Consider the following 27,628-nt stretch of genomic DNA (forward strand, 5'->3'; position numbering starts at 1 on the left):
TACATTTAACAGGATATATTTTTAAATAATTTCTTCATTAAGGTCTTTAATGCATGTGTACATGAAAATTTATATTAAAAAATTAAAAAGGAAAATCTTGTTTGTTTAGAATAACTCTGAAGTGCACAAATATTGACAAAAGCTAACAGAAAAAATGATACAGCTCTGCTTTTTTTATTAAGTAGTGTTGCAATTACTTAGAGCTGGCAAATAAATGCAATCCTCTGAGTTTTAGAGATTCTCACAAAAAAGACAACATTTTATTATATACATAATTCTGATGTGCAAGTATGCAATCAATATATACACTTACATTCCTAACTGTTTACATCGTTCTAGAGTATTCACAGTAGAGTTAAGCTTAAGGTTAGAAATGTGAAAAGGCCATTAACAGTGAAAGAAAAAATGAAACCAAGATATGCCTTGGGAGTTTAAGACATTTTAAACTACTTGTTAATAGATTTCAGATGACTAAGCTAGAATTTAATTTTGGAGCAGACTAAAAATATAGTTCTTTTTAAAATAAACAGTAATGCAAGTAATGCTCATAAATGGTTTCACGGATGGCAGTATGACCACAAGCGTTACCATCAGTCTGACTGTTAAGCACTGCTATGGCCCCAGTGAGCCCTGCTGGCAGCCCTGCTCCTCCCACTCCTCCAGTGACTATGTCTGCTGTACTTTTGCATATTTATATGCATTCCCAGGCCTACTCTGCTCTTGAAGAAAGAAAACCAGTTTCCTTAAGCCACATTCCTTTACGTGGCCATATCTACTGCTCGCTGTTCATAGGAAGTATAAAAGAGAATGTAAGCAGCTGAGGACTTCACCGAGGACGCCGAGATCTCAGACACTTCATGGTCATCAAACTTAAACCAGCGCTGTTTTGAAGCATTTTTGCAGTAGGCTGTGTAGTGCCCCCCGTCCAGCCCACCGTAATGATTCTGTGAACGTAAGGCAAGGATTAGTGGCCTTCAAAGCTGCCATTTCTTCCCTGGTTATGGAAATAATCTAGAACTTGAAATTTTTACTAAATCCCAATTGTTCTTTTGAGAATGCAACTTACTCTGCAACTACAATGCAGCCTGGCTGAATCACACAGGCCACCCTGAGTCCTGCATAAAGTGCAGCTGGATTTTGAAATGTGACACTGTTACTCACCGATACTGAGAACAGATTGTATCTCTTCAAGGAAGTCTTTGGACCAATAACATACTGAGAGAGGTCAAGAGTTTCCAGTGGAAAATCTACTGAAGTTTGAAGCTTTTGTTTCCATCTTCCATCATAGGAAAATCTAAAGAATTAAAAAGCATAATGAAAAGCTGCAGGTTGTTCACAAGCTATTCCATTGTATTAAGCATGTTTGTTTTCCCTGATTTAACCATGATGTGATCTCAACTGAAGCTCCCAGTCCTGTTAATGTTTGCTTGTGTATTTCTTAGCAAAAATAACAATAGGTCACTTGTGAGAGTGCCTTGGGAATTACAGCCTTATAAAAGGACCATCAGATAAAAATCAAATTCTTGCAACATTACAATTAGTAATGTATCTGTGACCTTCTCTAAGTAAAAATGCTCATCTACTGCAGTGGAACAATCCAGTTCCATCAAAGCCTGATCATTTCATCCTAATTAATATTCACCAATCACCATTTCCTTACCGTTTCAAGTGCACAAGAAGAACAGGTGGTAATTTCCAAATTTCTATTTTTTTCAAAGAATCCCTTCGAGTTTTGCAATGGCTACAGTAAAATCTATTGTTATCAGTGAGCTTTTCTTCTTTGGAGAACAATCTAAGGCATTCCTAAAACAAAATAGAGAGATTGCAAATGGTAGGCATTTATGGAAACATAACAAAAATGTTTATTTCCCATTTGGTTGTTAACTTGCATCAGTTACCTGCATCCTACATCTCAGTGAGGAAAAGTGACTTAAATCTATATGTGGAAGCAAGATTTACTGCAGATATTAACTAGCATCCTTCAAAATATACAATGTTTTGTTTAAAAACACAGAATACTTACATTGTGACCTACCAAAGCAAGTAATATACATGCTGCTATTGCATCTTCAGTATTTAAGGGATAACCTATTTCTTTAAACTTTAGAAGAACTTTAAAAAATGCAGATTCAGATCTGTTCATGTTTCAGGTCAATGCAATTAAGCAGAATTCTGACCAACCCCTTCAAGCAGAGGGTGAGCAGAAGCAGCATCATAATGAAGTGCCAGAGGAATGTGCACTCCTGGAGCTGTTTCTCTCCAGGTCCCCATACCTGCAGAGTGCATTTGCTGGAGGATGCAAGTGGCAATGACAGATACATGAAAGCCTCGAAGGTTCGGGACCTCTTGTGACACGTCAGACACTGCACGGTGGATTTGAACTGGCCTTGGAAGAGTGCCACGATGATGGACTCGTTGAGCTGTTTGTGTTTGTGCCAGGCTATTTCTGCTGCACTCGAGTCATCAAGGTGATCGTTATTTTCTTCCTTGTATCTTTTCCTGTTGTCAGCCTGGATAGCAGAAGTTTAAATACCACAGCAATATATTAACATATACATAAGTAAGAAGTCTCATCTGTAATACAAACATATGATTGAATATTCACAAGAATATTTAAACATATCACTGTAGCCATCCAGTTCTTGTCTAGTGAGGCTTCTTCTGTGACTCCCTCCACTACCTTATACCTACTACTTCAGAATTCCTACTTTAATTCTGAATAATCATATTTTGTTCTATACAAGGTTGCAGTAATATAATTATCTTATGGAATAAGAAAGTGTTTTAAAAACTTATTTCTCTTGATCATCCAACAGATATATAATTTGTTTTAAGTGTATTGCTTACTTTATTTAGGTCTTCATGCAAGCCATCCATTAGAAAGAGAAGCAATTCTTGGGAGTCCTGTTGGCTGTATCCTGAAAATTGGTCATTAATCTTCCCAATTGTAATTTTGAAGTCTTTTGGACTGATATATTTATACTGTCCTGCCCATAAAGCTTTCATTATTACACCAAACTCTTCAGCCACTTCACCTTTATGCCCCAAGAAATTTGACCTATAAAATAAGAGACAAAACCAATCTGAGCCATTCAAATAACTGGGTTTTAGTATTAATATTTTTAATTCAAGACATGATCCCAATTTTAAAATAATTTCTTTAGACAAAGGAAAACTGGCTGTTAGACTGAGTTAAATTTTATATATTTCAGCCCTGTAATTTGGTTCCATATTCTGGACAGAAGGTACAGCTGTTTTCAGCATGTTTTGTGAACTATTTAAATATTCAGTTTAGTTTTAAGAGACTCTAGTACACATGTATTTTATGAACATGATGACCATAATTTAATTATCACTGTCCAGTAAAACCTATTTAGTGACACACATGAATTTTGAAAATGTCAAGGTGCCTAAAAGTTACCGTTTGCCTCCTACTTAAAAAAACAAACAGCCCCACTAAGTGATCTTCTTGAATTGGCAAGTATAAAGGCAGATGAGAGATTGTCACCTGTTAATATCAGCTTGATACAAGTTTCTGTTGAAATACTCAGCCAGGTGAGGTGCATTGCACAGACACTGTAATATGGAATTCATGTAGCAAGTGTTCCCTAGATTCCGAAGTCCTGTCAGAGCTGGTCCTGATCCCCCAAACACAGGATTAAGATTTCGAATCTGCGATGCAGAGAGCCTGGAAATTTCTGCTTTAGTGTAACAGGTAGGTCTATAAGCAAGAAATTATTTGTTTAGGAGTCTCAGATTTCACAAAGTTGTTCACATAAACCAAAAGACACCACACCTCACCCCACCACCCACAGGGCTTGGACCATTCTGGCACCAAATAGCGTAATTTAGGATATTCAAAACCAGCCAATGCAACAGTGAGAAATCCATATACACTGGCCTCATATAATGAGGCTGACTTTTAGGCACCATCACTTGGGAGATTTATATTTTTTTTCCTTTATTTCTTTAATTCACAGATGAAGAATTGGCTGTTTAATACAGTTTAAAATCTGAACACTTGCATTTCACAAACTGTCAGAAGATAGTCTTTTACTATGTTAATACAAATAACAGAACTTAAAGAGCAAAACTGTCATCGAATTAATAGACTGTGAACTCTGAAATTCCTGCTAATACATAACTATTATATTGATTTCTCAAAGAGAACTGCTCTATACGTTGAACTTCTAGCAATGAAATTTCAGTCTATTACTCTTGCATCCTTTCAAACCCACTTAGAAAATAGCAATGAATTTCAGTCAGTTAAACACAAAGAAAGTCCTTTGTGCTGCCATACTGCCTGGGTTGTGATCTAACTTATCAAACAAACATACTTATTGTCACGATTGACTGCAGGAGTTACAGGAACTCTTTTCTTGTCTTCCTCCTGAATGGCTTGGGTTATATCTGGGGACGAGTAGGAGCGCTTCAGCTTGGAGTGCTCTCTCTCCCGCTCAGCAGTCACCTTTGGCTTGGCTTTCCGACTGGGAGGGGTTGATGGAGGAGTGGCTGGAGGAGCCATTTCTGGTGGGTACATCTGAACAGTGTTTGTTGGTGAGTGGTAGTAACGATAGGTTCCAGTGATGTCATCCAGGAACTTGGGGGGAAAAAAATAAATAGTTTCAAACCCAAGTGAAAATCCATCATTAACTTACCTATTACTGTAAGAACAGCATGAGTTTTCCAGACACTGGGATATTAAGTTGTGACTAGCCTCAACATTCAATGGATTAAATTTAGTAGAAGGGAGAACTTTCACCAAAATGCCTATTAAACAGCAAAAATCAGGACTAGCAGATGAAATGTCCTAGTTCCTTTACAAATAATATTAAAATTCAGAAAGTAACTGCATGTAAGTTAAAGAGGAGTAAAAAAAAAAAAGAAGAAACAAGATCTAACATAGAAGTAAGACACTGAAATACAGGACAAAACTACACAAACAGTTTGATTTTAATTTCAGGAGAAGAGTTACCTTTACCCAACCTGCAGGCAGCCCTGGGACTATCCTTCCCATTTCCTCACTTCGTGCTCTTATTAATGGCTCCCGCTGGGACTAATAAACAAAAAGAAAAGTAAGGTATGTAGAGTTATCTGTGCAGAGCAACAAGCTGCCTGTGACTTCTCTATGGAGTTACATGATTCAGTGCAAACAGTACAATAAATCCTTGATTACAGATAGAAATAAAATGTATTGTAATGGTAATTTGGTACTTTCTATTGCTCAATCTAAACAAAAATATTGGAATCTAAACAAAACATTTGTTGACACATTCCAGAACAAAAAAAAAAAAAAAAAAAAAAAAAAAAAACAACAAAAAAAAACCAACCACTTAGTCTCATGAAAGTCATGAAACTCAATTTTTTCCCTGAGGAATCAGGAAATGGTAGGAGTATGTGCTTCTGTTAAACACATAGGGTTGAGCTTTTTTCCCTCTTGTAAGTAGCACTTGAAGGTGTATGCATGAGATGACAAATGCATGGAGAATGCTTGTCCATGCCACCAGAAATGCATCAAGACTTCTAATGGAAGTTTCAAGTATTTTTCATATGAATATGACAAATGAAAAAAAGGAAACAAACACTGTGAACATGGCATAGTCTTTTCTTAAGATGATGGCTTTAAAAATTGAAATGAAATTGAGTTTAACATAATATAATAATCATAAAGCATCTGTGCTTGATTATTTTGGCTACATACAATACATTTGTATTTACTTTAAGTCTTTCAGTATCTTGTTCAGAATCCTCTCTAAGGGGTCCTGGCTTTTGAGCTTCACTGTCTGGTTGTCCTTTAACCCCCATCTGCTGCAAAAGATTTTGAAACAAGGCTTTAATTTTAATCTGGCATGTAAAGAATGCTGATAAAGCAGAGTTATACTTTCTTTTTTGATTGTTAAATGCATGTACCACAACAAAGTGGTTAAAGCAGGTAATTTTTATTCTTTCTACATACTATAGGCAATTTACTGGAATAGGTTTTGAAACTGAATGTTGTATTACTGCTAGTTCTATAATACTGTTTGTTCTGTTCAGAAATAAAGTACAGAAGTTCCACCTACACTACTTTCTACCCTAAAATTTGTGGGGTTTATAATTTATTGTTAAACTTCAGGTTTTTTTCCCTTTCACTCATCACTTATCAAACCTCTCCATGGAAAAGGCAAACTGTGAAGCCAACATGAATTTGATTGATCACAGGCCATCATTTTGGGATTATGTGAAGTTGCTCTGTCAGTCAAAAGCTCATGAATGACTGTGCTAAATTTGCACAGGAAGATTTATTTTTGCTTTCTTGTGCATTTGGATTAAACAAACATCAGAATATGATCAAATCAAACTGCAATTACAGAAGCAGAGAAAAATATCCTAATTCAAGTTCTTGAGAAATGGTTTTAAAGACATCTGTTTGATTGTTAGCTTTGCAAGTGGCTCCTATTTTATGATCAGATGATTCGTACATTGAGAAATTTTGCAATTTTTTTCAAGAATGAGGAAAGAAAGAACTGTGACACTCTTCCCTCCCCGCCAAAGTTCGGAACCGGACTATTTTCAGCAAAAATCCTAGATGAGGATGTTGCTTTGCTTCCTGTGGCAGGTAACAAAATCCTGTTCTGTCAGTGTTTCTACACCTGGGGGCACTAAAGGGTTCCTTATGACACCATCGTGTTGTAAGTACATAGTACAGTACCAAGCTGGTACAAGAGATAAAATACCACCAGGCTTCTATTTCTGAAACAGAGGGTTGCAGTCTAAGAACCATCATCCCTTCTAGCTCCATGTGAGTGGGAAATTTTATTATTTATTTTATTATTTATTATTTTATTATTATGGGGATTTCATGCTGCCCACCTACAAGAAAGAAGTAAGCTTGTCTTGGGAAAAAAAATCTATTTGTGTCTTGGTTTTAACTCTCTCCTCTACTTTTATGTAAAATGTGGTCTAAATAAACATCCAATTATGTATTTCAAATTGCTAGATTAAAACTAGACTATTCAGAATTATTTAAGTGCATATCACATTTGATGGTGATTTTTCTTTTTCACTAACCTTGCCTGGAACAGTCACAAAGGTCTGAGATGCATCACCCAGTGCTCGTTTCTGTGTTTCTGGTGTTCGAGATCCCTTTTCTCTTTCTTCCATGGGTATTTTGTCAACCTCAATTCTTTTTGCACCAATGTTTTCTGGTTCATTTTTATTTTGCTTTTTTGCTTCTACTGTTTCTCTGTGTCCTCTTTCTTGTTCCTTTTCCTCCTGCTCTCTTTTTATTTGTTCATCCCTCTCCTTCTGCTCTCTGTCCTCTTTTGATTGGTGTAGCTTTTCTTTGCGTTCCTTTTCCTTCTGTTCATCTTTTGCCTTTTGTTCCTGTTCCTTTTCTTTTAGTTCTTGTTCTTCTTTTTCTCTCTTGAGCCTCTCTTTCTGTTCCTGTTGTTGCCTCTCCCGCAGTTCCTTTTCCCGTCTGTTTTTCTCTAACAAAGCAGCGGTTTCCGCATGGACCCGACTTTTTTCTTCTTCTGTCAGAGTGCTCCTTCCATCATGCATGGGCTTTGTGGAGCGGTCTGGAACTATTCTTCCACTCTCACCAGAGTGGCTGTCACTGATTGTACTTGGAGGTTTTGCTCTGTTATCACCAAGGATTTTTAGTGAAGGCTTTTTAGAACGATCGACCTGTAACACAGGCAGAGAACACAGAGTGTAGGACAATTCACTACAGCTATTACTACTCTCTTTACTAAGCTCTTCCTAAGTGAGATTTGTAAGAGAATAAAGATGACATCAAGATGACTTCTGCCGGAGAGAGATCTTTCAATTTCATTAAATCTTCTCTTTCAAATTGCTTGTTAGTAAAATTAGGTATTCATTCCAGGTGTGAACTAATAAGTGCTAAAGAATCATAAGGACAGCATTATGCACTAATTACCACAGTGCTCTATTTCTGAGCTTTCAAAGGTGAACATTTTAGGGCAATCAGGCAGCCTAATTTGGGCTTGGCTCTCTCAATCATGTGACAAAGCACATGTTTAAGGCAGATCTGCTTGATGGGAAGGGGTATTTAGGAATGGCTTAGGAGTTAGCTGTTTGCCAGAAGGTTGTTTTTGATGCTGGAGTGACTGTTCTGAATAAATAAAAGCTCATCTGGTTCAGGGACAAACAGAAATAAGGTCTCTAAATTTTACAGTATAGGGTCTCTTGAATGAAATCTATATTCAAGACTGCATATAGAAGGTTGTAAATGAAGAGCTTTTAGCCTTGTCTCCTAAAGAAAGAATTAATTTACTGTAAGAACTCTGCTTTGTAAAGTCTTATTCACAAGAAAGGAAGAAACAAATTCATATACTTTCACTACTGGGCCCAGAGAGACAAAACACCTAAATGTTTTATTATTTGAATGAAGATACAGTGGCTGGAAATCAGACCAGTGGAATAGCCAAGGTAAGCCATGGTTTAACTGTCCTCTCTGTATTTCATCATATGTGCTTTAAGTAGAAAGACTACTTATGAACTTTCTGAATTAGCGATCAATTGCTGACCTTTAATTTCTCCCATGCTCACATAAAAACATTTATGAACAGTTCGGCTATTCTGTTAAGTGTATTTAGTTTCATAGAATTCTGTAGATCAGTTACCACAGCTTCACAGATCACCGAGAGTCTCTGTAGCAATATACTCATTGTAAGGCTTAAATAAAAGTATCGAGTATGTTTACTTGTGCATTTAGAGTTCTGGGTGTGGTGGGTCTCTAACACATTAATCATATACACTACCTGAAAAAAAGGAACAGGTCAAAAAGCTTACCTCAGGGATACTTCTTGTAATTGACATGGGATTAACTACAAAGGAACTGTCAGCTTTTGGAACAGCAGCATCCTGTACGTTTGGCCTGTTAAGTGATTTTAGTCTCTCTTCCAAATTATCTCCCATTTCTTCATTTTCAGCAACAACAGGTGGCATAGGAGCAGGCTCTTCCAGAGATGGATATGTAAAATCCACTGCAGGAGAGGGGACAGGAGGGAACCATAAGATAATTCTCAAAACAAAACCACAAAAGTAAAATAAACCCCTCATTCCAACTCAAAATTTAGTTTTTAGCTAGAACAAGACTTTCCTAAATACATCTGAATGAATGAAAGACTCATCCAGTAACTACAACTGCTTGGTGGGGTGTTATCCTTTATACTTACAAGAAACAGTCACTGCTTCAGTCCTGCCATGCTGGGGTGGAGTTACTCTAGCATTTGTTGTATACTGGGGAAAACAAAGGAGCCAGTTTTCATAACCTCCCTCTAGAATTAAAGGTTCATTCTGCAGGATGGTTTTGCTTTCCCACTGTATGGAAAAATAGTTTAATGTTAATTGATTTAAAAATAGAAATGAACTTTTACAGCTTAATTGCCGCGCTTGGCTAGACACCTCAGGGGAGGATTGACACGTGGGGTAGGGCGGGAAAACCAGGGATAAACCAAATAGAACATGGGGGTACAGAGGAGCAAGCCATTATATAATAAAACTTATAATAACACAACTCCACACTTAATAATGTTGTTGAAATTCCTATGCCTAGTCATTAAATTGAGAGATTGATTTTTAAATTTTTAAACAAGAATTAGAGGTTTCAAAAATAGGGATCCTTTCTGTTTAGAGAATGCACAGCACAGTTAAGTTCCTGGCTCTGCCTACAACAGGGTGTGAATATTTCCAGTACAGAAAGAACCACTTACTGCTACTTCACATAACAATCCTCCACACAGAAAAGTATTTTTATTACAGTATTTGCTTCAGTTTCTTATCTGGTATGTTTGCTGAGGGATTAGTGATTTAGAAAGCATAACATTGACTTTCTGAAACCCCTTGAGAGTTCAGGGTTCAGACTACCCTCCTCGGTATTATTAGATGAACAAGACACAGTTTAGAGAACAGTCTGTAAAACAATCAAGAGGGAGAACTGCTGAACTATCTCTGAACCCCAGTCCTGAATGTCAAGGTAACAGAAAGATTTGCAATCTTTCACAAGAGCCACCACTGTACAGAGAAGGGACAACACAGCCACAGAGAGTTTGACTTGAAAATGTTGGGCATCTGCTCACTGTGGAGTCTATAAGCTTCCTGCACTGATGAAACTCAAATTTAAATTAATGTTTGCCTAAAAGTTTTATTCAAAAATGCAGAAAAGTTAACGGTGTTGAAAATATTTCTGGAGCTTCCTTCACTGCAGCCCCTCCACTGTAGGAACTACCTAGCTGATAGGACTGCAAAGTAGGTGGCCAACCAGTTTCCAGGGATAAGGAATTACTGTTGCTAATACAGGAGAGAGGGTGACTGTTCCTGGGAAACAAGACTAAAAGTACTTTTCCAAATAACTGTCAGCAGAGAACTCTAAGTTGATGAGCTCCTTGGTGAGGAAGTGAGTTGAAACATTCTCCTGTTTACCTGTTTAATAAATGATACCGTCCTCTGCTAGAGTATAGTGTGAAACTTCAAACTATACTTCTGCTATCAAAACAAGCAAGCTTTGAAAACTCAACTGTCAGCAAAGCCTCCATATGCACATCATGTAAATGCTTCAAGACCTTATTTACAATAAAGATGAATTAGAAGATTAAATTTGCCAACCTTAAAAAGTGCATCTTTCAGGCTCTGTAGAGTTGTTCCCAACTTTAAGTCTTCAGCAGAACTAAACCAATCTAGCAGTATAACATAATGGAACTGTCCTCTCCTCTTCCATGGATCCCTAGACTCCTCTGGGAGTCTAGCTTCAATCAGATAAGCAGTATCTCTGAAATGCATTAACATGCATTTAAAGAGTCATGCACAAGTAACATTTTGTCCAACAATATATAATGCATAGATATTTATGTGCTTGGATTAAATAAATATGCATTGTGTTGAAGTCAGTGCATGGAAGAATAGAGCTGTGCAGATACATCTTGCCCACTGGTACACAGCAGGGATTCTGACACTAGGTATACAAGCATGTATTGTAATGTATTGTAAAAAATGCATGTATTTTTTTTAGAAAATTAAATATTTCACTCTCATTGAACATCATGTCTTACCCAGGATGGATAGCTTCTTCTGGGACGCTGATGGATTTTGGAATACAAGATTCCTGATAATCCTTTGATCTTCGAGCATCCATTATAAGCAATTCAATATTTTTGTCTGACATCATTGCAAACAGTTTCTCAGGTGTGACTGCTCCTTGAAAGAGAGAAGCAATTACATGTAAGAAACTACATTATAAATGAAGATGGCTAGGAATGGCTATGGTATCTGAGTGGTGCAATCAAGACTACAAACAGATGAAACAGAACTAATAAGTCCCACAGAGTCATGGAGGTGAGACATTACAGTGTGGACCTTTTGCTCCCACTGCTGTAGGGATCAGTACCTGACCTGAACTTACCACTGAATAGTTCAGTGATAAGTTTAACTTCATCCTTGCCTATCAGCAGTACAGCTGTTTTTCTTTCTAACCTGATCACTTCAGGACTAGTTCAACTTTAATTACCGAACAGTTGAAAAACTAACTACAGATCTCTATGAGAAGTAATGAAGGCTTTAATACAGAGCTTACTTAATTACTGATTTGTTATAACTGAAATGCAGGATACTAGAATTTCATCAAAATATTTTAACAGTGAAATAACTCCTGAGAAGGACTGCAGCTGAGAAGTGATTAGTGCACAGTCATACAGAAACCTTTTTCACATTTGTGTGAGCATTGCATCTCTTACCACTCAGGCTATCAGACTGATCTTTTCTTTCCAGTGAATGCTTTGTCTCACCATTAATCTGTATAAAGGGAAAAAAAAAAGTTTAGCATGTAACACTCAGAACTAAGGCGGCCAACAGAGAATGATTCTCACAGAGCCTGAAGGAAACTTGTCAGACAGGCCACAGGAACAAACAGCACAGGGGAGCTGTTTCTGAAGATGTGCTGACAAATGTACTGAAAAGATACTGAGGCTGCTGCCCTGCCTAGACAGAAAACAGTTAAAAAGGTAATACAGCCTAGGACACCATCATCTACCAGAAGAAATTCTTGAAGTATTTGTCACGAATGAAGTGTTAATTAGTGTTTCCACACTACTGCTAGAAAGTCAACCTTCCCCTAAAATGGAGACATGTTATCCTTAATATCAGTTTGTCACCATTGGGTTTCTTGATGTGATTCTCGCACTAATTTTAGCATAAAACAGAATTTGACTTAACCATAAAGCTCAGTCTATGTTATACAAGGCCTGGAGGCTGCTAGGACTTGAAGTATTCCAAAGAAATGTCAAAAAAGGTTATGGAGAGTGTAAATTAATAAAAAAAAACCCACCTTGATTCTGAACTTGAAATACCTACTAGTAGAAATAGAGACCAAATTCTAGATTGAAACGATACATTCAGATTGAATTACGAGTTTGTAAACATCTTCACTTACCCTTTGGCTTTTTCCTTTGGAATCTACAGCACTTTCTGAGGAGTTTTTGGCTGAGCTCTTTCCATCATCTTTTGCATCTTGCTTTTTTTGCAGTTCTTGTCTGTCCCTCTCTTCAAGTTTTTTCCGAACTTCAGCTTCCTCATATCTATTAGGGGAAAAAAGTGCCTTTTTTTCAATATTGTGGTTTTGCCTACCATTGGATTATTAATACCAAAATCACTAAGTCTTCAGTTAAAAACTTTAAAGGAAGTATTTAGAATTTTAAAAAGTTACAAGTATTGTCAGGTTTTGTATTCCAAAAAAACTCCATTCTGCTTCCTAACTATGTGGTCTTATTTTTCCCACTTTTGGGTTGGTTTCCTTACTGTTAAATCTTGGTTTGAATCCTGTTACATTGCCACTGATTGTAAAGCTATTTTTTCCTTTACACCTGAGGTCAAGCTTAGCTACAGTATATCTGAATGCTTCTCACTTTCTACAGAAAAGGGTAGGTACTGGTGATTTACAAGTAAACTCCAATATATTGTAACATTCATCCCAGGTATTTTAGTTCATTTGCAACAGAGCCAGTGAAGAGTAAGTTAGCTCGGTTACCTAAATTTGATTTTCCTGGGATGTTGGATCAGAACTACTTATACAGTAATCACCTTCAGAATGTAAGCTGACTCTGTGATGTGCCCACCTGTGTGCCTGGTGCCTGTTTCAAACACTGGGCCTACAGGGAAGCCAATGCAAGAACTGTTCACTCAGGAGTTTTGGGAGATGAGGTCTTGCATACAGCTGTCCTTTTCATAAAGCCTCAGATTTGAAAATTACCCTCCCAGCCTTTCACCACTGAAAGGACAATCATGGTATTGTAAGCCAGTGATCTCCAAACTACAGTCTTCAGATCACCCACTGGAGGTTTGTACAGTCACATCATTGTTCAATAGTATTCACTGACATTTAATACAACTGAGAAGTTTAAGGGTTACTAGTATCATAAAACAAAAAAAAGAATGTTTGTCCTAACAATTTGGATGACTGAACCAAGAAGTAGAACATGAACTCAGAACTGTGTTATTAAATGCTCATTTTGACCAGATGTTGTATGATTAGGGTTAAAATAACAATGACAATACAGCTGTATTTCAGTTCAGAAGTACTGTGTTAATAACCTAGATCATTCAATCAAATTCCACCTCCAAGTCTACTGCACTAATTGCCCACTAAGAGGAAAGAGGCAAGAAGTCTGTAATTTTATTTTTAAACAGGTTTCTTGATTTGGTACAGGCATTGTAAGTTAGAACTGAGCATTTTGTTACCACTTGGAGTTATGACACTGAAGCATATTTCAGATTTTAATTTGGTCAGTATGAAATATTTACCCATCAATTTCCTATTTACTATTTATACTTCTAAAGCACATAGTTGGTCATTCATGTAAGCATTCCTGCTCCTATACAAGTTTCAGCAGCTCTACTTTTAGTTAACAATTAACATTCAAACTATTTGCTGGCCTACTGCCTGGGGAAGAAATTATACAAATAATTTCCTTGCAACTACTTCTGTAGTTACACAGGAGTCATGTTTCATTTGTTGCCTTTAAATATTTACACATTTTACCAGAGTAGTTAAAAGTTACTGTGCCAACTTCAAAACTGTTCCTTTCATAAAAAGACATAAGTTATTTAAACATGTCTCTACATTTTAGTTTTCTCTGATTCTATCGATGTTTACTCTTAGAGTGAATTTGTAGCTGTATTTAAGACTCACCTAAACAAAAAAAATCTAAAGATTGTTTCATACACAGTGTCATGAAATCTTTGCGAAGTCACTCTTCACATATATGTAGCTACACTCACAGTTCACCTAAATTAACTTTACAGATTTAGCACTTTGGAGGGCATAAAATACACTTTCACGAGAATACTTGGGAGGAGGGGGGTGGGACATGACACTTGTGAAGGGAAATGTGCCCAGCTGCAGAGAGAGTTAAAAGAGTGAGAAAAAATCGCTAAGGATGCATGAAGCAGAGAAGGCTGGAAATAAGAACTCCTGTGCTAAATCACCTAAAGATAGACCCTACCTTACAGCTTCTTACTAACACAGTTTCATGGCTTATGGCACAAAGATGTAACTTGACAGCTGTCAATCAGGTACCCAAAAGTCCATTAGCATCTGCTCATTTACTAACTGGCAGAACTGTGCATTCCATACACAAATGGCAGAGGAAAGGTGTGGCTAAAGAATCAAAACTTGGCACTTCTTAGTGTAAACTACATCCAGACTAGGGAGACTTTTAGCATATCTGATTATTAGGAATATTCATTAATATATTTGTGCTAAGATGATTAAAAGGTTGAGGAGGAAATTGCTCTTGATCATCTCCCCTGTATATGTTCTTCAGACCTTGTTGTTTCTATTTATTAGTTAACAAAGCTAGGAGACACTGTCAACAAACCAAAGTTACTAGGAGTCAGCAGACAGTGTACAAAATAACAAGTTATTGGAGTGTATGGCAGTGAAAATTGTCTCTAGTGAAAGACTTCTGGAAATAAATTTAAGCTCTCAAGAGTTTCAGGTTTACTCAAGTGCAATTGCTTTCTACTAAATGGCATGAAAATCTGCACTTGGCACAGCTAAAGGCTTGAGGTATAAGGAACAATGTCTTAGCCATCAACTGTGTTACATACCTGAGTTTAAGGCTGTCTGACAGTATTTCAGCTTCATCAAGAGCTTTTTTTAAATTTGTAGGTCCCAGAATTGAATGAAAATAATCCTAAAATGACAAGCATCATATCATATAAATATACAGTTTAACAATGCCTACTCCTATACATGTCAAGAGTCACTAATGTATGGAGAGTTGATATTATAATGATATTAATGCCAAAAAACACAACTGGTTTGAATCAAAATATTTTCCATTCAGTTATGAGTTTTGTTTTATGGCACTAATAAATTAATAACTTGCTAGACAAGGCAACTTCACCAAAAAAGTCTGACTGGTAAAAATTATGAGAATACCTTTCCATGAAAAAATATTGACAGGTCTGACAATTTGTATAGTTCATATATAAAAACAAAACTGAAAAAAAATTAACACCAGACTTGTCGAAAAACAAGAAAGAAAAAATAGCACCATAAGTGAGAGTTTAATATCAGTGTGATCCTTTGAATGTGCATTAGTGTAATTCTCTGTACTTCTCATTCTTTGACCAATGCAGAAGAGATCAGTCAGAAAGCTTTTATACCTGCTGCTGCTTAAAATCAGGTCTCTTTCTAATAAGGTTATAAACAGCCACATATTTCATATAGAGGATGTAAGCTTTTTCTTCATCTCCGTCCAGTCTGCTTTCCTCTGCAGCCTTGAAAATCTTAAGGGCACTCTGCACATAACTGAAACCAAAAAGAGTAGAGCACAGATTTGTTGACTTGTCCCCAAACACCTTTTCATTACAAGATACCATCTTAAGTGTTTACAGACTTCACCCATATATTACGCATTTGATTTTACCACCTTAATACAAAGCTTTCATTAAATATGAATTGCAATCATGTTCCTCCAAATAATGTTTATCTTTGCTAGTTTGTTTACCAGACTTAATTAAAGTATTCCATAATTAAATACCATAGTGAGATATGGGAAAAGATACTCTTCCTTCTAAGAATAACATTTTTTCTAGGTAAAACTAAGTCATAGTAAGACAAAGTTAAATCATCGATTGTCTAAAAATGCTAGAGGCAAAGACACTTGCTAAAAGTTTTATAATTTTTACAGATTTGCATTCATGTAGCCTTTCCTCTAAGTATGCAGATTTTCATGGGCATTGTGCTCTGTCCAAGTCATGCTTTGGCAGTATGCCATGTGACCTTCTGAAGGCTGTAAGTATAACCAATGTGACAGTAGAGAGCTATATTGAAGATTTTGTATCTAGCAGAAATAATGAAAGAAATTTAGATCCACAACAAATTTTGTATTTTAAGTACTAATTCAAAGTAAATTATATGTACCTTTTTGTACTGGTCTTTTCAGGTTTTACTTCTGTCTTCTTGTTGAGATCTTTCAATGAAGTAGAGAGGTATAGCTCCTTAGGTACAGACGCCACAGCAGGCATGTTAATATTGTTACTTATGTCCCTTCTAGGATGTTACAGCTTCTTAAAAGTCTTTATCAATATTTTTCTGGAGGAGGAAAAGAGGGTAGGAAGAGCCAAATTATATTCCAACTACTTTTAGTACAGTAGTTATAGTTACCTGTGTAGGTTTATTACCTTATTTATCTCACCTTACATGAGCTAGCAAACAGAGTGTCTGAACAATTAATAGCATAAATTAATCCTCCCAAAGTAACAGAATTATTTGAAATCACTTCAGGTAATTGATCAAGAATGTCCAGCAATAAGGTGCTAACAGAAAAAAAAAAAAAGCTGACTCATGAATGTTCAAAATCGTCATATCCAGCAAATTTATACCACTGAAATGCCAGCAAGTATACTATCAAAAAATAGCTGACTCCTCTGTACTCTGCAAATGCACACTACCCCCTTTGAAAAATGACTTCTAATGTCTTGCTAAGAGATAAGCTGAGAACAGGAATGCTGCTACCATTAAAGTCTACTGAAATGTCTTGGACATTCTGTAGGTCTTCAACTCCTTGGTGTCATTGACAGTTTACTTTCATTTGAAAGTGCTCTCCAGGTAGCCATGAAATACTTAAGTAGATTTGGTCACAAGGGACTGTTACATCATGTTATCTGAGATAGGGAAGTCCCTGAAGTCTCCTGCAGACTGTCTAACTAAAACTCTTTGCATCCAGTACACAGTGAGCCATTTTAGCCTTAGGGGCAGCAGGGGAGGAACTGAGCTCCCTCACCAGCATGAGGTAAGACATTAATATGTGAGTGATATTGAGAGACTTAAAGGGGACTCTTTAGAAGACAGACACTCAAATTATATCAGCAAATAAGTTATTTCCTAGTAGAGAAAGGCCACGTGGCTTTTGACAAGATAAAGGTAGAGCATTTTTCTTTCACTCTCAATGTGATCAGCATCAAGTGCGACCAAGAAAACCAGATGGTGACCTCAGAGGGAAGTTTCACCTGACCAAATTGATCAGTAGCTGATTGCCACTCAATGAGCTAGTCCCAATTTCCCTCCCTCTTTCTCATGCTGGTCTGGTACTTCTCCAACCTCTTACTGAGCCAATTCACCCTACTGAAGAAGCAGAAAGGCTACACACACCTTGTGCAAGGGCAGGAGTTGGCATGTGCAGTCAAGAATGAGAAGCTAAGGTGGGAATGGGATCCCTTCCCAAGGCTCATCACTGTTGTACTCCTTGAAGTATTACTGCAGAGTATTGCTAGCTTGACTATTGTTGGTCTATGAACTGGTTATCAAACAAAGACATAAAGTTAACACAAACCTTTGGTTTAAGGTCTAGTATGCCAAGGACAGATTAAACAATATCTAGCAAAATAACTTACTGCTTGAACACAGATGCTGTACTTGCTAGTTTCTTTGATAAGTCGGTATCAGCTTTTTACAACTGAAAAATTTGTTTAAAAACCTCTCTTAGTAGACTAATTTCCAAATAATTCTATAAAGTACTGAAGTCCCCAAATACTATCTTTAATACATAGAAATAAAAATATATCCCATACCTCACTCATCTTAAAACACTGTCTTTTCTATATGATACGTCATACATTCAATTGTAACTTTCAGGGAGATTAGGAGCATAAAACAAGGCAGATAAATCATTAAAACTGCATGCAGTAGAAACACAACACAGACACTCCCTGCCCCAAAGAAGACCTTTCCAGTATAAAATCATTTAACCTAAAACAAAGACATACTTTTTGCAACCTCATAAAGAGAAGCTTCATTCTTATTAAGATTTTAGTATTGCTTGTCTCATTCTACCTTCAGAGCATGTCTTTACCTGGCTTTTTTCTCTCCATGGAACCGTAAATAGAATTTTCCTTTGAAGCCTTTAAGTCCTTTCCAAATATATCTTCAATGTTTGCTCTGTTATGTAACCAGTATTTTCTTAATCTTAAGTGGCAGCATTTGGTTGTGTTCTGACAGAATATTGTAACTAAATACGCAGTCTGAATAAGATATGCACATAGCATTAGAGTTTTGTGTGCATATGAGCAAAAAAGCTCAAGATTATGTGGAAGATGAACTATTTAATGATGTCAGTAAATTCTCAAGTGTTGCTGACACACCTTGAAAAGGGCAGATCTTCTGGAACATCATCTAAATGCAGAACTAGTAAATAAAAGCCACCTCTGAGCTTTGGCCTGAAACAAAAATTGTCTTTCCACATTTTCCTATGATTCCTAAGTTATAACTGCAGGTCTTTAAACTGCCATGCAAATTCACTGCTGAACTTTTATTTTCCAATTAAAATAAATTTCTATACCTTTTTTAAAGCATGAGCTTCTAACCACAGTATCTGATTAATGAGGTATTATATTACCCTTTGACCTCCCACAGCACCACAATTCATACAATATGTTGCAGTGAAATGAGTAAGAATGGATAAGGAATATTTTCTAAACTTTTTAAAAAATCAAATTCTCAACCACACACTTAATTGAAATACACACAGCATATGTCATAAGTTAATATGAGATTTCAGTTGCAGTTTCTAAGACATTTTTCTACACAGAATCTTAATTTTGGATCTGTAACATTTTCAGGTTTACGCATCAGAAATGCTCTAACTGGATTTTAATTACTACAGACTGACCATTGTTGACTGCTCAGTTTTAGCTTGTAAGGACCCTTACAATTTTTTAAGCTTCTACTAAATTTTAAGATGTGCATTACCTTAGTTTTTCCTCATACTCAAATGAACATGGTTTATCTCCTTCATTTTTGAGCAAGCTTTGGAAAGACTATAATTTCAGAGTCCAAATCAACTCCTTCATTGATAACTACTGCCATCTGATTTTGAACACAGTATTTGCAAATATCAGATTCCTAACTGGCCTAGTCTCAGTGGAGGAATCCAGCAAAATCCAGCTGCACAAATACAGCCTGGAATTAATCAGCATCAAAGAAAGCTGGATCACAAAACCATGATTACAAGGGACTGAAGAAGTTGTAATAGCTAAATCTACTATTAGTCAATCCTGTGAGGAAGAAGAAACAACTTATTCCAGGCTTGTCAACTTTTATCTTAAAAATTAAGATCAAACCCAAAGCCTGAGACCTTTTCTACCCCCACCTGGAGTATTATCTCTGGCTCCTTTTTCATACCTACGAGTGCTGAAAACAAGGCCACTATCCCAAAATATAAGTGAAGCCATACTTGTATGATTATAGGCATTTGACATACTTAGAATGGATAGTTTTACCCTGACAGGGAAACATACCTGTTGGTAACAGGTATTTCAACATCTAATTATCAGGCCAGTTTTACTAAGGATATGAGTAAGCTTTAAGTGGAATGACTACAGAAAGAATGATGCACTGAAGCAGTTACACTGCAAGCAGTGCACACACGAACACATTGTGAAACACTGACACAAGTAATGTGCATCACCAATTCAGATATGTAATAAAGTATTATTCACTTATTTTTCTCTCCAGCATTTGAACAAATGAGAAATGGATTTCTCATGAGCATTAAGTTACTCAGTTTTCTCAGAATTAAGTTTTACTGTCTGCACTTAGTACACAAGAGTTGGTTTTGTTAAGATTATCAGTGTGAGTCTAGAGACTGAGAATTTTTCAATTATTGAACTACACAATCAATCCGCATATTTACATCTGTGAGTCCTCTAGCTCTCTTCCAGGCTCTGTTATTGTTAGTACTACAGACCTTAGTCCTGTAACCTAATGTGCATAGGATGATTATAACCACTGGGGCTTCTTATGGCAAGTTCATTATGCTCACAGATTACCAAAACTTTCACCATTCTTCTGACTGCCACCAGTCACCAGGGCAGTAACACACCACGGGTCTCTCTCCGGCCACGTACCCTGCTGAAACCTGCACTGCCAAGCCTCGCATGGACTCTCTCCACACAGTGAGAAAACCCTTTGACAGGCAACCATCCAACAGTTTCACTGATACCGAGGGGGAAGAAAGACACTATAAAGTTTCTTAAATACACTGAATTTTCTGCAAGAAGTTTGGAAGTTATTCTAAGCAACACCACAAATAGTTCCGCTTGTTATTTAGATAAATGAACATTTGCAAGGCGTAGGCAAACAGCAGAGGTGATAAGAGGCTGGGGAGGTGGCAGAGAGGCAGAAAACTCCAAGTTTCTAAGCGGGCGGTCAGCAGCGCTGCGGCGGCCCGGCCGGGCTGTGGCGATCTCCATGACACCGCAGCTCGCCGGCCGCGGGAGTGCGGCACTCTGGGAGGCGCCGCTTCCCTGCCACCTTCCTCCGGCCGCTCTCGGGCTCGCTCCTCACCCTGGCCGGGCTAAGGCTGGGAGACTGCGGGCTGCCCAAGGTCACAGCGCCGGCTCCCCGCCGGGCCAGGCCCGATTCTCCCCGTGCGGCCCGGACCGGCTCCCCCGGCCCCCGCAGCCCCTCGAGGGCCGCTCCCCCGCACAGCGGGGCTGGGCCCGGGGATCCCTCCAAGGGCGCCCGCCCCTCCCGTCACTGCCGGAGTCCCCCTGCCCCGCAGGCCTCGCTCCCCGCCGGGCCAGGGCCGCCCGGCCGCGCACTCACCGCCGCGGGGACTCGCTGCTCCGCCCGCCGGCCCGGGGCAGGCCCATGTCCGAGCGCGGCTGCCGAGGAGACGCTACGCGGCCATGGCTGCTAGGGCGGAACTCGGCGGCGTCCCTCCTTCCCCGCTTCCCTGCCTCCTGCCGGGCCTCCGCTCCCCGCGGGGGCGGGGACTGCCACGGCCCTATCCGTGCGGCGGGGCCGGCTCGCCCTGCTGCCGTCCCGCGGGCGCTGCGGGCCGCGGCAGCCCCGGGCCGGGCGGGGGACGCGGACCCGCACCCGCCGCGGAGCTGGGGCGGCTCCGGGAGCGGTGTGAGGGCAGAGAGACGCGGTGACCTCGCCCAACACCACCCGCCGGCCCTGGAGAGCGCTCCCAGGGAGCGCGAGGTTACCTGCCGTGCCCTGCCAGCCTCCCTGGGCTGCTGCCCCGCCCGACAGGGCTCTCGGGAATTAGATTTGTTACTGTGGCCAAGGCACTAAGAGAGGGCTCTGGAGGCTGTCCCATTCTGTAGGACATCCCAGCGTTTGTATAGGCTGTTAAACTGCTGCACTGTGCAATCTGGTGTGGGAACGAGAGACACTTCTATAAAAATATCCTATTTTTAGTTTAGAGAAAGTTGGATTGATAGGGGACACTCCCAAGTTTTTTGTTGATGAGTGTTTTCTGTGCACCTTCTGTTACTACAAGCATTGTATCTCAGGGTTGGCAGCTATGTGTGGACTTGCTGGTAGAGTCATGCCGTGGAGATCTTAGACAAATGGATCTTAGAGCATCTCCACGCCCTGTGCTGCCACAATCCTGCCTGCATCCTAACTGTGTTGGAGGGTGAGAGGATTCAACAACTACATTTCAACCTGGTACTCAGTTTTGCCAGTGGAAATTCTCGAGAGCTGGAGCAGTTTCCATCAGTGATTTAGAAAACAGGGAGGCCATGGAGCCTAAACAGGGAAGTTTAGAAAACATGGAGATGCCTGTCCCTGTGTAGCCTTCTAAAATACTTCTAATTCCTTGCCCAGGAAGCTGAACTATATTACAGCACCTAGAGGTACAGTAACATTGGTTGGCACTGGGCACATGAAAGGCTCAGACAATTTATCCATCTGTAGTTTGCAGTGTGAGTGCTCACATCTGTGAAAGGTTCTGGGAGAAATGAGAATGGTGCTATGTCCTCTATATAGTGCAGAAAAGTGAACACAAAGTAAGTCAATAGAATCCAACAACTCTAAGCTGAACTGAATATAACACCACACTCTTGTAAGTGCCTTTTTCAGACCTGCTCTATGTGTTTTAGCCAGGGTGAGTGATGCCAGAAGGTTATGACAAGATGGAAGGGGTAAGTTCACTGATACCAGAGCTTGGGATGTGTACAAATTAATGTTGACACTCATACTCACTGCTGTCCAAACTGGACTCAGAGAACCTCTTTATTGTTTCTCTTATATGAAAAAATTGCATGATACAATCTTTGGTTTTACTTGTATGGGCAAACCCCAGCCATATTAGAAAAGTGTTTGGGGAGGAGTTGCCTGTGCAATTAGCTTTACCCCACTCCAGAGCTTGTTAAAACATGCTAATGATGTTGATTATGTTATAACATGCTGTGGTTGCCTCAGGTTAGAACACATTTTCCTATCAGCACATATGTTCTTGTGTAGCAGTACTAAATAAATAAAATAATTTTAGTAGAAATTGGTGTGCTTTTAGATTAGTTAGCTAAAAAAAAAAAAAGAGTACCATCTTCTAAAGCAGGGTAAAGTAGAAACCATACTTTACAGATGTGAAATGTGTTCTGAGTTGCCTACATCTAACATACAATGTCTCTCTCTTACATGTTTTGGTGAATCCTGTAAAAAAACTAGACATGATTATTTTGTGATCATATTAATGAAAATTGATATACAGTGCTAATGGACCAAATGCATTCTTCACCTTTATGAAAGATTGTCAGTAATATGGAAATTTTGGCTTTTCTGTAGCACTTCTGCTAACACCAGTCTTCCTGTTTTATTGGCACACGCCTGTGAGCACACTGTAACATTTTTTGTGTCTACCACTACTGCATAAATGAAAAGCCATACCTGACATGCTAATTCCTTGTTGAGAGACACAGACACTTGCCAACAAGGAACGTGCTGAAGGTTGGATGTAAGGTTTCCATGACCTGAGTGACCAGTGGCAGCCCCGAGGTATTTGGAATTGTTCCATACTGCCGCCTTTTGGCTCAGCACGCCCAGAAAAACCAGTCCACAGGTGACAGAAAGAAACGGTTACCTTGGAATTTTGTTATTGGTATTTTGTACAAAGCTGCATTAGATAGGTCAAAGGCAAATAATAATGGCTCTGTAAACTGTGTTATAACAAGTATTCCTCTAATTATCTAGTGGGTATTATAATCTCCAAAATAACAGACTGGAATTTTGTCATTGGTATGTTTTCCTGTAAGATGAGAATTATGAGATCCATGCTTCACAGTAGCAGATGTAGGGCTTGGAGCAGCTTTGGGGAAATTGTGAGCACAACTATTTTGGATTGTTGAAACAAAACTACGAGAAAAATGTTTCAGGGCCTGGGCTGTCAGGTTCAGTACCAGCCTGGGACTGAAGGCCAGAGCCCTCTGAAGGAGCAGCAACATCTGAAGACTATTTTGGAGCTGTCATCCTGTCAAGTCCTATTTCTATGATCCCAAAGTGTAGCTTCCTCAGATTTGCAACTGGTGAGGCCAGACCTTGAATACTGCATCCAGTTCTCAGACCCTTAAGGAGGACATTTTGGGGCTGGAGCAGGTCCAGAGAAAGGCAATGAAGCTGGTAAGGGACCTGGAACACAAGTCCTATGAGGAGCAGCTGAGGGAGCTGGGGGTTCAGCCTGGAGGAGGCTCAGGGGTGACTTTATCACCCTCTACAACTCCCAGATAAGAGGTTGTAGCTACGTGGGAAGGAATTTGTCTCTCCCAGGTTACCTATGCAAGAACAAGAGAACATAGTTTTGAGTTCCACCAAGGAAGGTTTAGGTTGGACATTAAGAATTTCTTCACAGGGTGATTAGACATTGGAATGAGATGCCCAGGGAGGCGGTCCGTCCCTGGGGGTGTAGAGCTGGCACGCAGTGCCATTGCTCTAAGCTGACACGATAGTGTGGAATCACACGCTGGACTCTTATGATCTCTGACGCCTTCTCCAACCGATTTGGTTCCGTGGTTATCTCTAAAGCCCTGCCGCAGACAGGCAAGACAGAGAAGTCCATGCTCAGACAGCACACCCTCACGTGGGAGCACAAGCAGAGCCCCGCAGCCAAGAGGCGGGAAACTCAAGCCCCACCATTCTGTGCCACAGAGTAACCCGTGATAGCGACCCCTATCTTCATTCCACAAGCTGCCTCTAGGGAGGCCACCCGGGCCTGCCGAGAGCGCGGGGCCGGCCCTGCCCCCGCCGGGCGGGCAGCGGAACGGAACATGGCGGGGCCCCTCCAGCCCGCGCTTCCCCGCCTTTCCCCGCGGCGGCGCGCATGCGCGCTGCGCGGCGCTGAGGCCGTATCCCTCCGCGCGCCCCTTTTCCCTCGATGTCTGTGTTAATAAGGTAATTCCCGCGCCCATGGTAAGTGCCGGGCGCCCCTCCGGGCCCGCCCGGGGCGCCCCGCGCCGCCTCGCGCCCGCCCGCGCGCCCGCGGCGGGGCAGAGCCGCGCGGAGCCGCGCCACTCCCCTCCGCCCGCCGTGTCCCTCCGCCGGGCGCGGCGCGGACTCTCGTGTGGGGCTGTCGGCCTGCGGAGCCCCGGGTCGGTGCGGCGGCGGCGGCGGCGGCCGGGCCGGCAGCACGGTAAGGGCCCGTCCCCGCGCCCCGTCTCTCCCTCACCCCCCCCGGGCCGGCCAAGCTTTTCCAGGTCAGTCTGCGCCTTTGTATAGGGCCCTGTTACCGGATGTGGAAGTTGATCTCTTCGCTGGTAAAAAATAATTCCACTTCCCCCGGAACCCGGCGCCGCGGCTCCCTCCGCAGCGCCCAGCCCAGCCAGGATTTCCTGTCGGGGAGAGCGGGCGGCCGGCCGGCCTTCCGGGGACCCCGCCGCGCGGGGGGCGCGGGCGGCGCGCTGGGCCGCGGCGGCGGCCTGGGCGGCCCGCGGGGCGCGGGCGAGCGCGACGCGCCCGGCGAGGGAGCCGGCAGCTGAGGGGCAGAGCGGGGCTCGGCTCGTCCCGCGGGTTTCTCCGCCGGGCAGCGCGGTGTGGGCCGCGTGGGCACGGTCCCGAGCCCCGCGTGGGCCGGGGGGCCCGGCGGGGCCGCGGCCCGGGCTGCTGAGGCGGCGGGGCTGCGTGCGCGAGCTTGGCGCCAAAGGTGCCCTGGGGAGAGGCGGCTCGGGCGGGAAGGGAGCGGCTTCCCCTCCGCAGTGCCCCTCGCCCGCAGTCTGTAACTCTCGCTTTGCACTCTTAATAAAGCCTATGATGGGAGCATAAAAGTGGGATACGATATGTTAGTGCGCATTGTCGTTTTTTTCTGATTTCCCCAAATAGTCAAAGTAGTTTCCGTTGGTGGGACGCTGGTGGCACGTCGGTGAAATCCCCTGTAGGAAGTCGCCTGTGGTAGTTCTTAAGGCGTTTGTGTATTTTCCTTTAACCTGCTAGCTAAGGTGGCTTTGATTTAACGGTGAATGCTTCATAGTAGAGTTAAATATGCTCAGAGTTGTGAATGCATACCCTGTAGTTCTTCAGCCTATTTTAATTTACTCGTTACTTCTGAATTATTAGTAAGACTGTGCAGTTGGCTGGATTTTGTGTGCAGTACAAATATTTGTAGGGGAACATAACTGTGCCATGTGAGTAAAGTTAAGAGTATATGTGGCAGATCAGAATATTCTAAATAGAGACTTGTTCATGACCTACTTTCTTTGCTGAAAACACTTTGTTTTCTAGTTGGATTTTTTTTTTTTTAGACAGAAACTGTCGAGGAAGATTCCTCATGGTAAAATGGATGTTGTAGGTAGGAGGTGGATGAATTTTATTTGGTGATATTTTCAAGCTTAATCAACCTGAGATGGTCTCCTGAGGCTGTGGTACAGTTCAAAAGCTGCATCACAAGCCCTTGGATTCTTTATGTCAATCACAGCTGCTGCAAATTAACGTTTTTGGTATCTAGTGCCAAATTTATTTGTGAAAACTGTGTAGCTTGTTGGCAGTGACAGTCCAAATCTGGGTGTCAATGGTTCACCCTTTTTGCATAACACTCTTTAGATGTTACAGATCATGGACAAATCTGTGCTCTCCTTTATAAAAAAAGATGTAGAAAAACCTTTTTTTATTTGAGTTGAGTTCATTGTTGATTGGTGCTTTTTTAAGTTAATGTATGAGCCTAATAGGAGAACAGACCTGCATTAATAACAGGCCTGGCTGTCTTTGCCACTAAGCTATGCAACAATGTTTGCTTTTCTCAGATCAGGTATTTTCATCTGATGCATGTCTGACATGAAGGTCATATTACTGTTCAAGCAAACTAGAGAGAATTTAATTACAAATACAACAGTCAGGAAAGCAGAAAGCGCAGGAATTAAAGCTGACTGCAATTTACATATTAGTGTCATTTTCACTATCATGATAGAAATGTGGATAGTCTAAGCCTATTATATTAATATTTGAAGTATTGCTTGTGAAATCATTGTCAAAAGATGTTTGATTCACATACAAAACCAGACATGAACTTTTTGAGTTTATCCATGTAAGTTGCTATAATCACTGGCAATTGTCATGTATGTAAAATGATTCCAAAGTGTTCATGAGATGCTATATACTCTATTCTGTACTTCAAAATATTATTGATCTTGGTATGGACAGGCACATAAAATTAGCTAGAAATGGCTATTCTGAATTTCTAGCAATACTGTGAGATGTTAAAACCAGTAGGGTGGTAGCATTTTCGAAGGTCAGTTCTGGGGAAGCAGGTTAAATTGGTTTTTCCTTAAGTACTGGGAAGAAAAAGACTTTCTGAAAGGACGTTATTTTTCCAGATGTAATGGATGTGAGAGATGATGGGTCTCTAGCCATCTTCTAAGTGCAATTCTGCCATCTGTCACTTGAGCAGGGAAAAGTGTTTAATGAGCCTTTAATGGAGCTGTGTGATTTGACATCCTTACCAGAGACACAGTGTGTATTGACTGGAGTACCTTTGGTAAGTTGCACTGCTGCAGTCCATGCTCCTCCAGAATAAGGATGTCCCTTTCAGGAGTGCACCCTGGGACAAATGCTGGGCTGGAAGGTCTCCATGCTGCCAGATGTTCTGCCACAGCTGTTTTGGGCCTGTTGATCTTGACCAGCTGATGCTCAGCACTGCGGTGATAGAGAAGGAGCAGGTCTGGGTTCTTGGGGGCAGGACACCACTCGGAGAGATGGTGCAACATTTTAAGCCAAACTTGATTTTAATTTGGACTGCAGTGTCTGCTGCTCTATTGTCCGTAGACTGTGGTGTGGTAGCCAGGTGTCCCAAGTTGCCAGGTTTTTAGCTCCACTTGCTTCCCACAAAGCCTATTTCACACACAGTTCCAC

General features: G+C 40.6%; 2 protein-coding genes across 9 annotated transcripts in view; one reads left to right on the plus strand and one right to left on the minus strand.

Annotated features, from left to right (window-relative positions):
* Positions 1-25,123, minus strand: USP8 (ubiquitin specific peptidase 8). 4 transcript variants are annotated; one of them, XM_021537532.4, is made up of 20 exons: positions 25,018-25,123; positions 16,427-16,597; positions 15,667-15,811; positions 15,106-15,191; positions 12,431-12,575; positions 11,736-11,793; positions 11,055-11,199; positions 10,612-10,774; positions 9,183-9,327; positions 8,797-8,990; positions 7,051-7,668; positions 5,719-5,808; positions 4,976-5,056; positions 4,338-4,600; positions 3,509-3,721; positions 2,848-3,058; positions 2,274-2,510; positions 1,661-1,803; positions 1,162-1,294; positions 1-944 (listed from the first exon to the last, which is right to left on the minus strand). In XM_021537532.4, the coding sequence occupies exons 2-20, from the start codon at positions 16,528-16,530 to the stop codon at positions 759-761; spliced, it is 3,360 nt and encodes a 1,119-aa protein (XP_021393207.3). In that variant the 5' UTR covers positions 16,531-16,597; positions 25,018-25,123; the 3' UTR covers positions 1-758. The 4 variants fall into 4 exon arrangements, with proteins under 4 accessions (XP_021393207.3, XP_021393209.3, XP_021393206.3 ...); XM_021537534.4 differs by lacking the exon at positions 25,018-25,123 and adding an exon at positions 21,110-21,213 and having other exon boundaries at positions 5,719-5,805; XM_021537531.4 differs by lacking the exon at positions 25,018-25,123 and adding an exon at positions 21,110-21,213.
* The window catches only part of GABPB1 (GA binding protein transcription factor subunit beta 1), a 19,900-nt gene continuing 16,892 nt past the window's right edge, over positions 24,621-27,628 (plus strand). The window contains exon 1 of one of the 5 annotated variants that reach the window (XM_085588796.1): positions 24,621-24,700. In XM_085588796.1, the coding sequence (XP_085444922.1) occupies positions 24,698-24,700 (3 nt within the window). In that variant the 5' untranslated portion in view covers positions 24,621-24,697. Of the gene's footprint in view, positions 24,701-24,830; positions 25,045-27,628 lie in introns of those variants that run through there. The other 4 variants (XM_085588798.1, XM_085588799.1, XM_085588797.1 and 1 more) reach the window with 4 other exon arrangements.

This window comes from Lonchura striata, chromosome 10 (assembly GCF_050655825.1).
Source record: "Lonchura striata isolate lonStrDom1 chromosome 10, ASM5065582v1, whole genome shotgun sequence".
NCBI classification, from domain to species: Eukaryota; Metazoa; Chordata; class Aves; order Passeriformes; family Estrildidae; genus Lonchura; species Lonchura striata.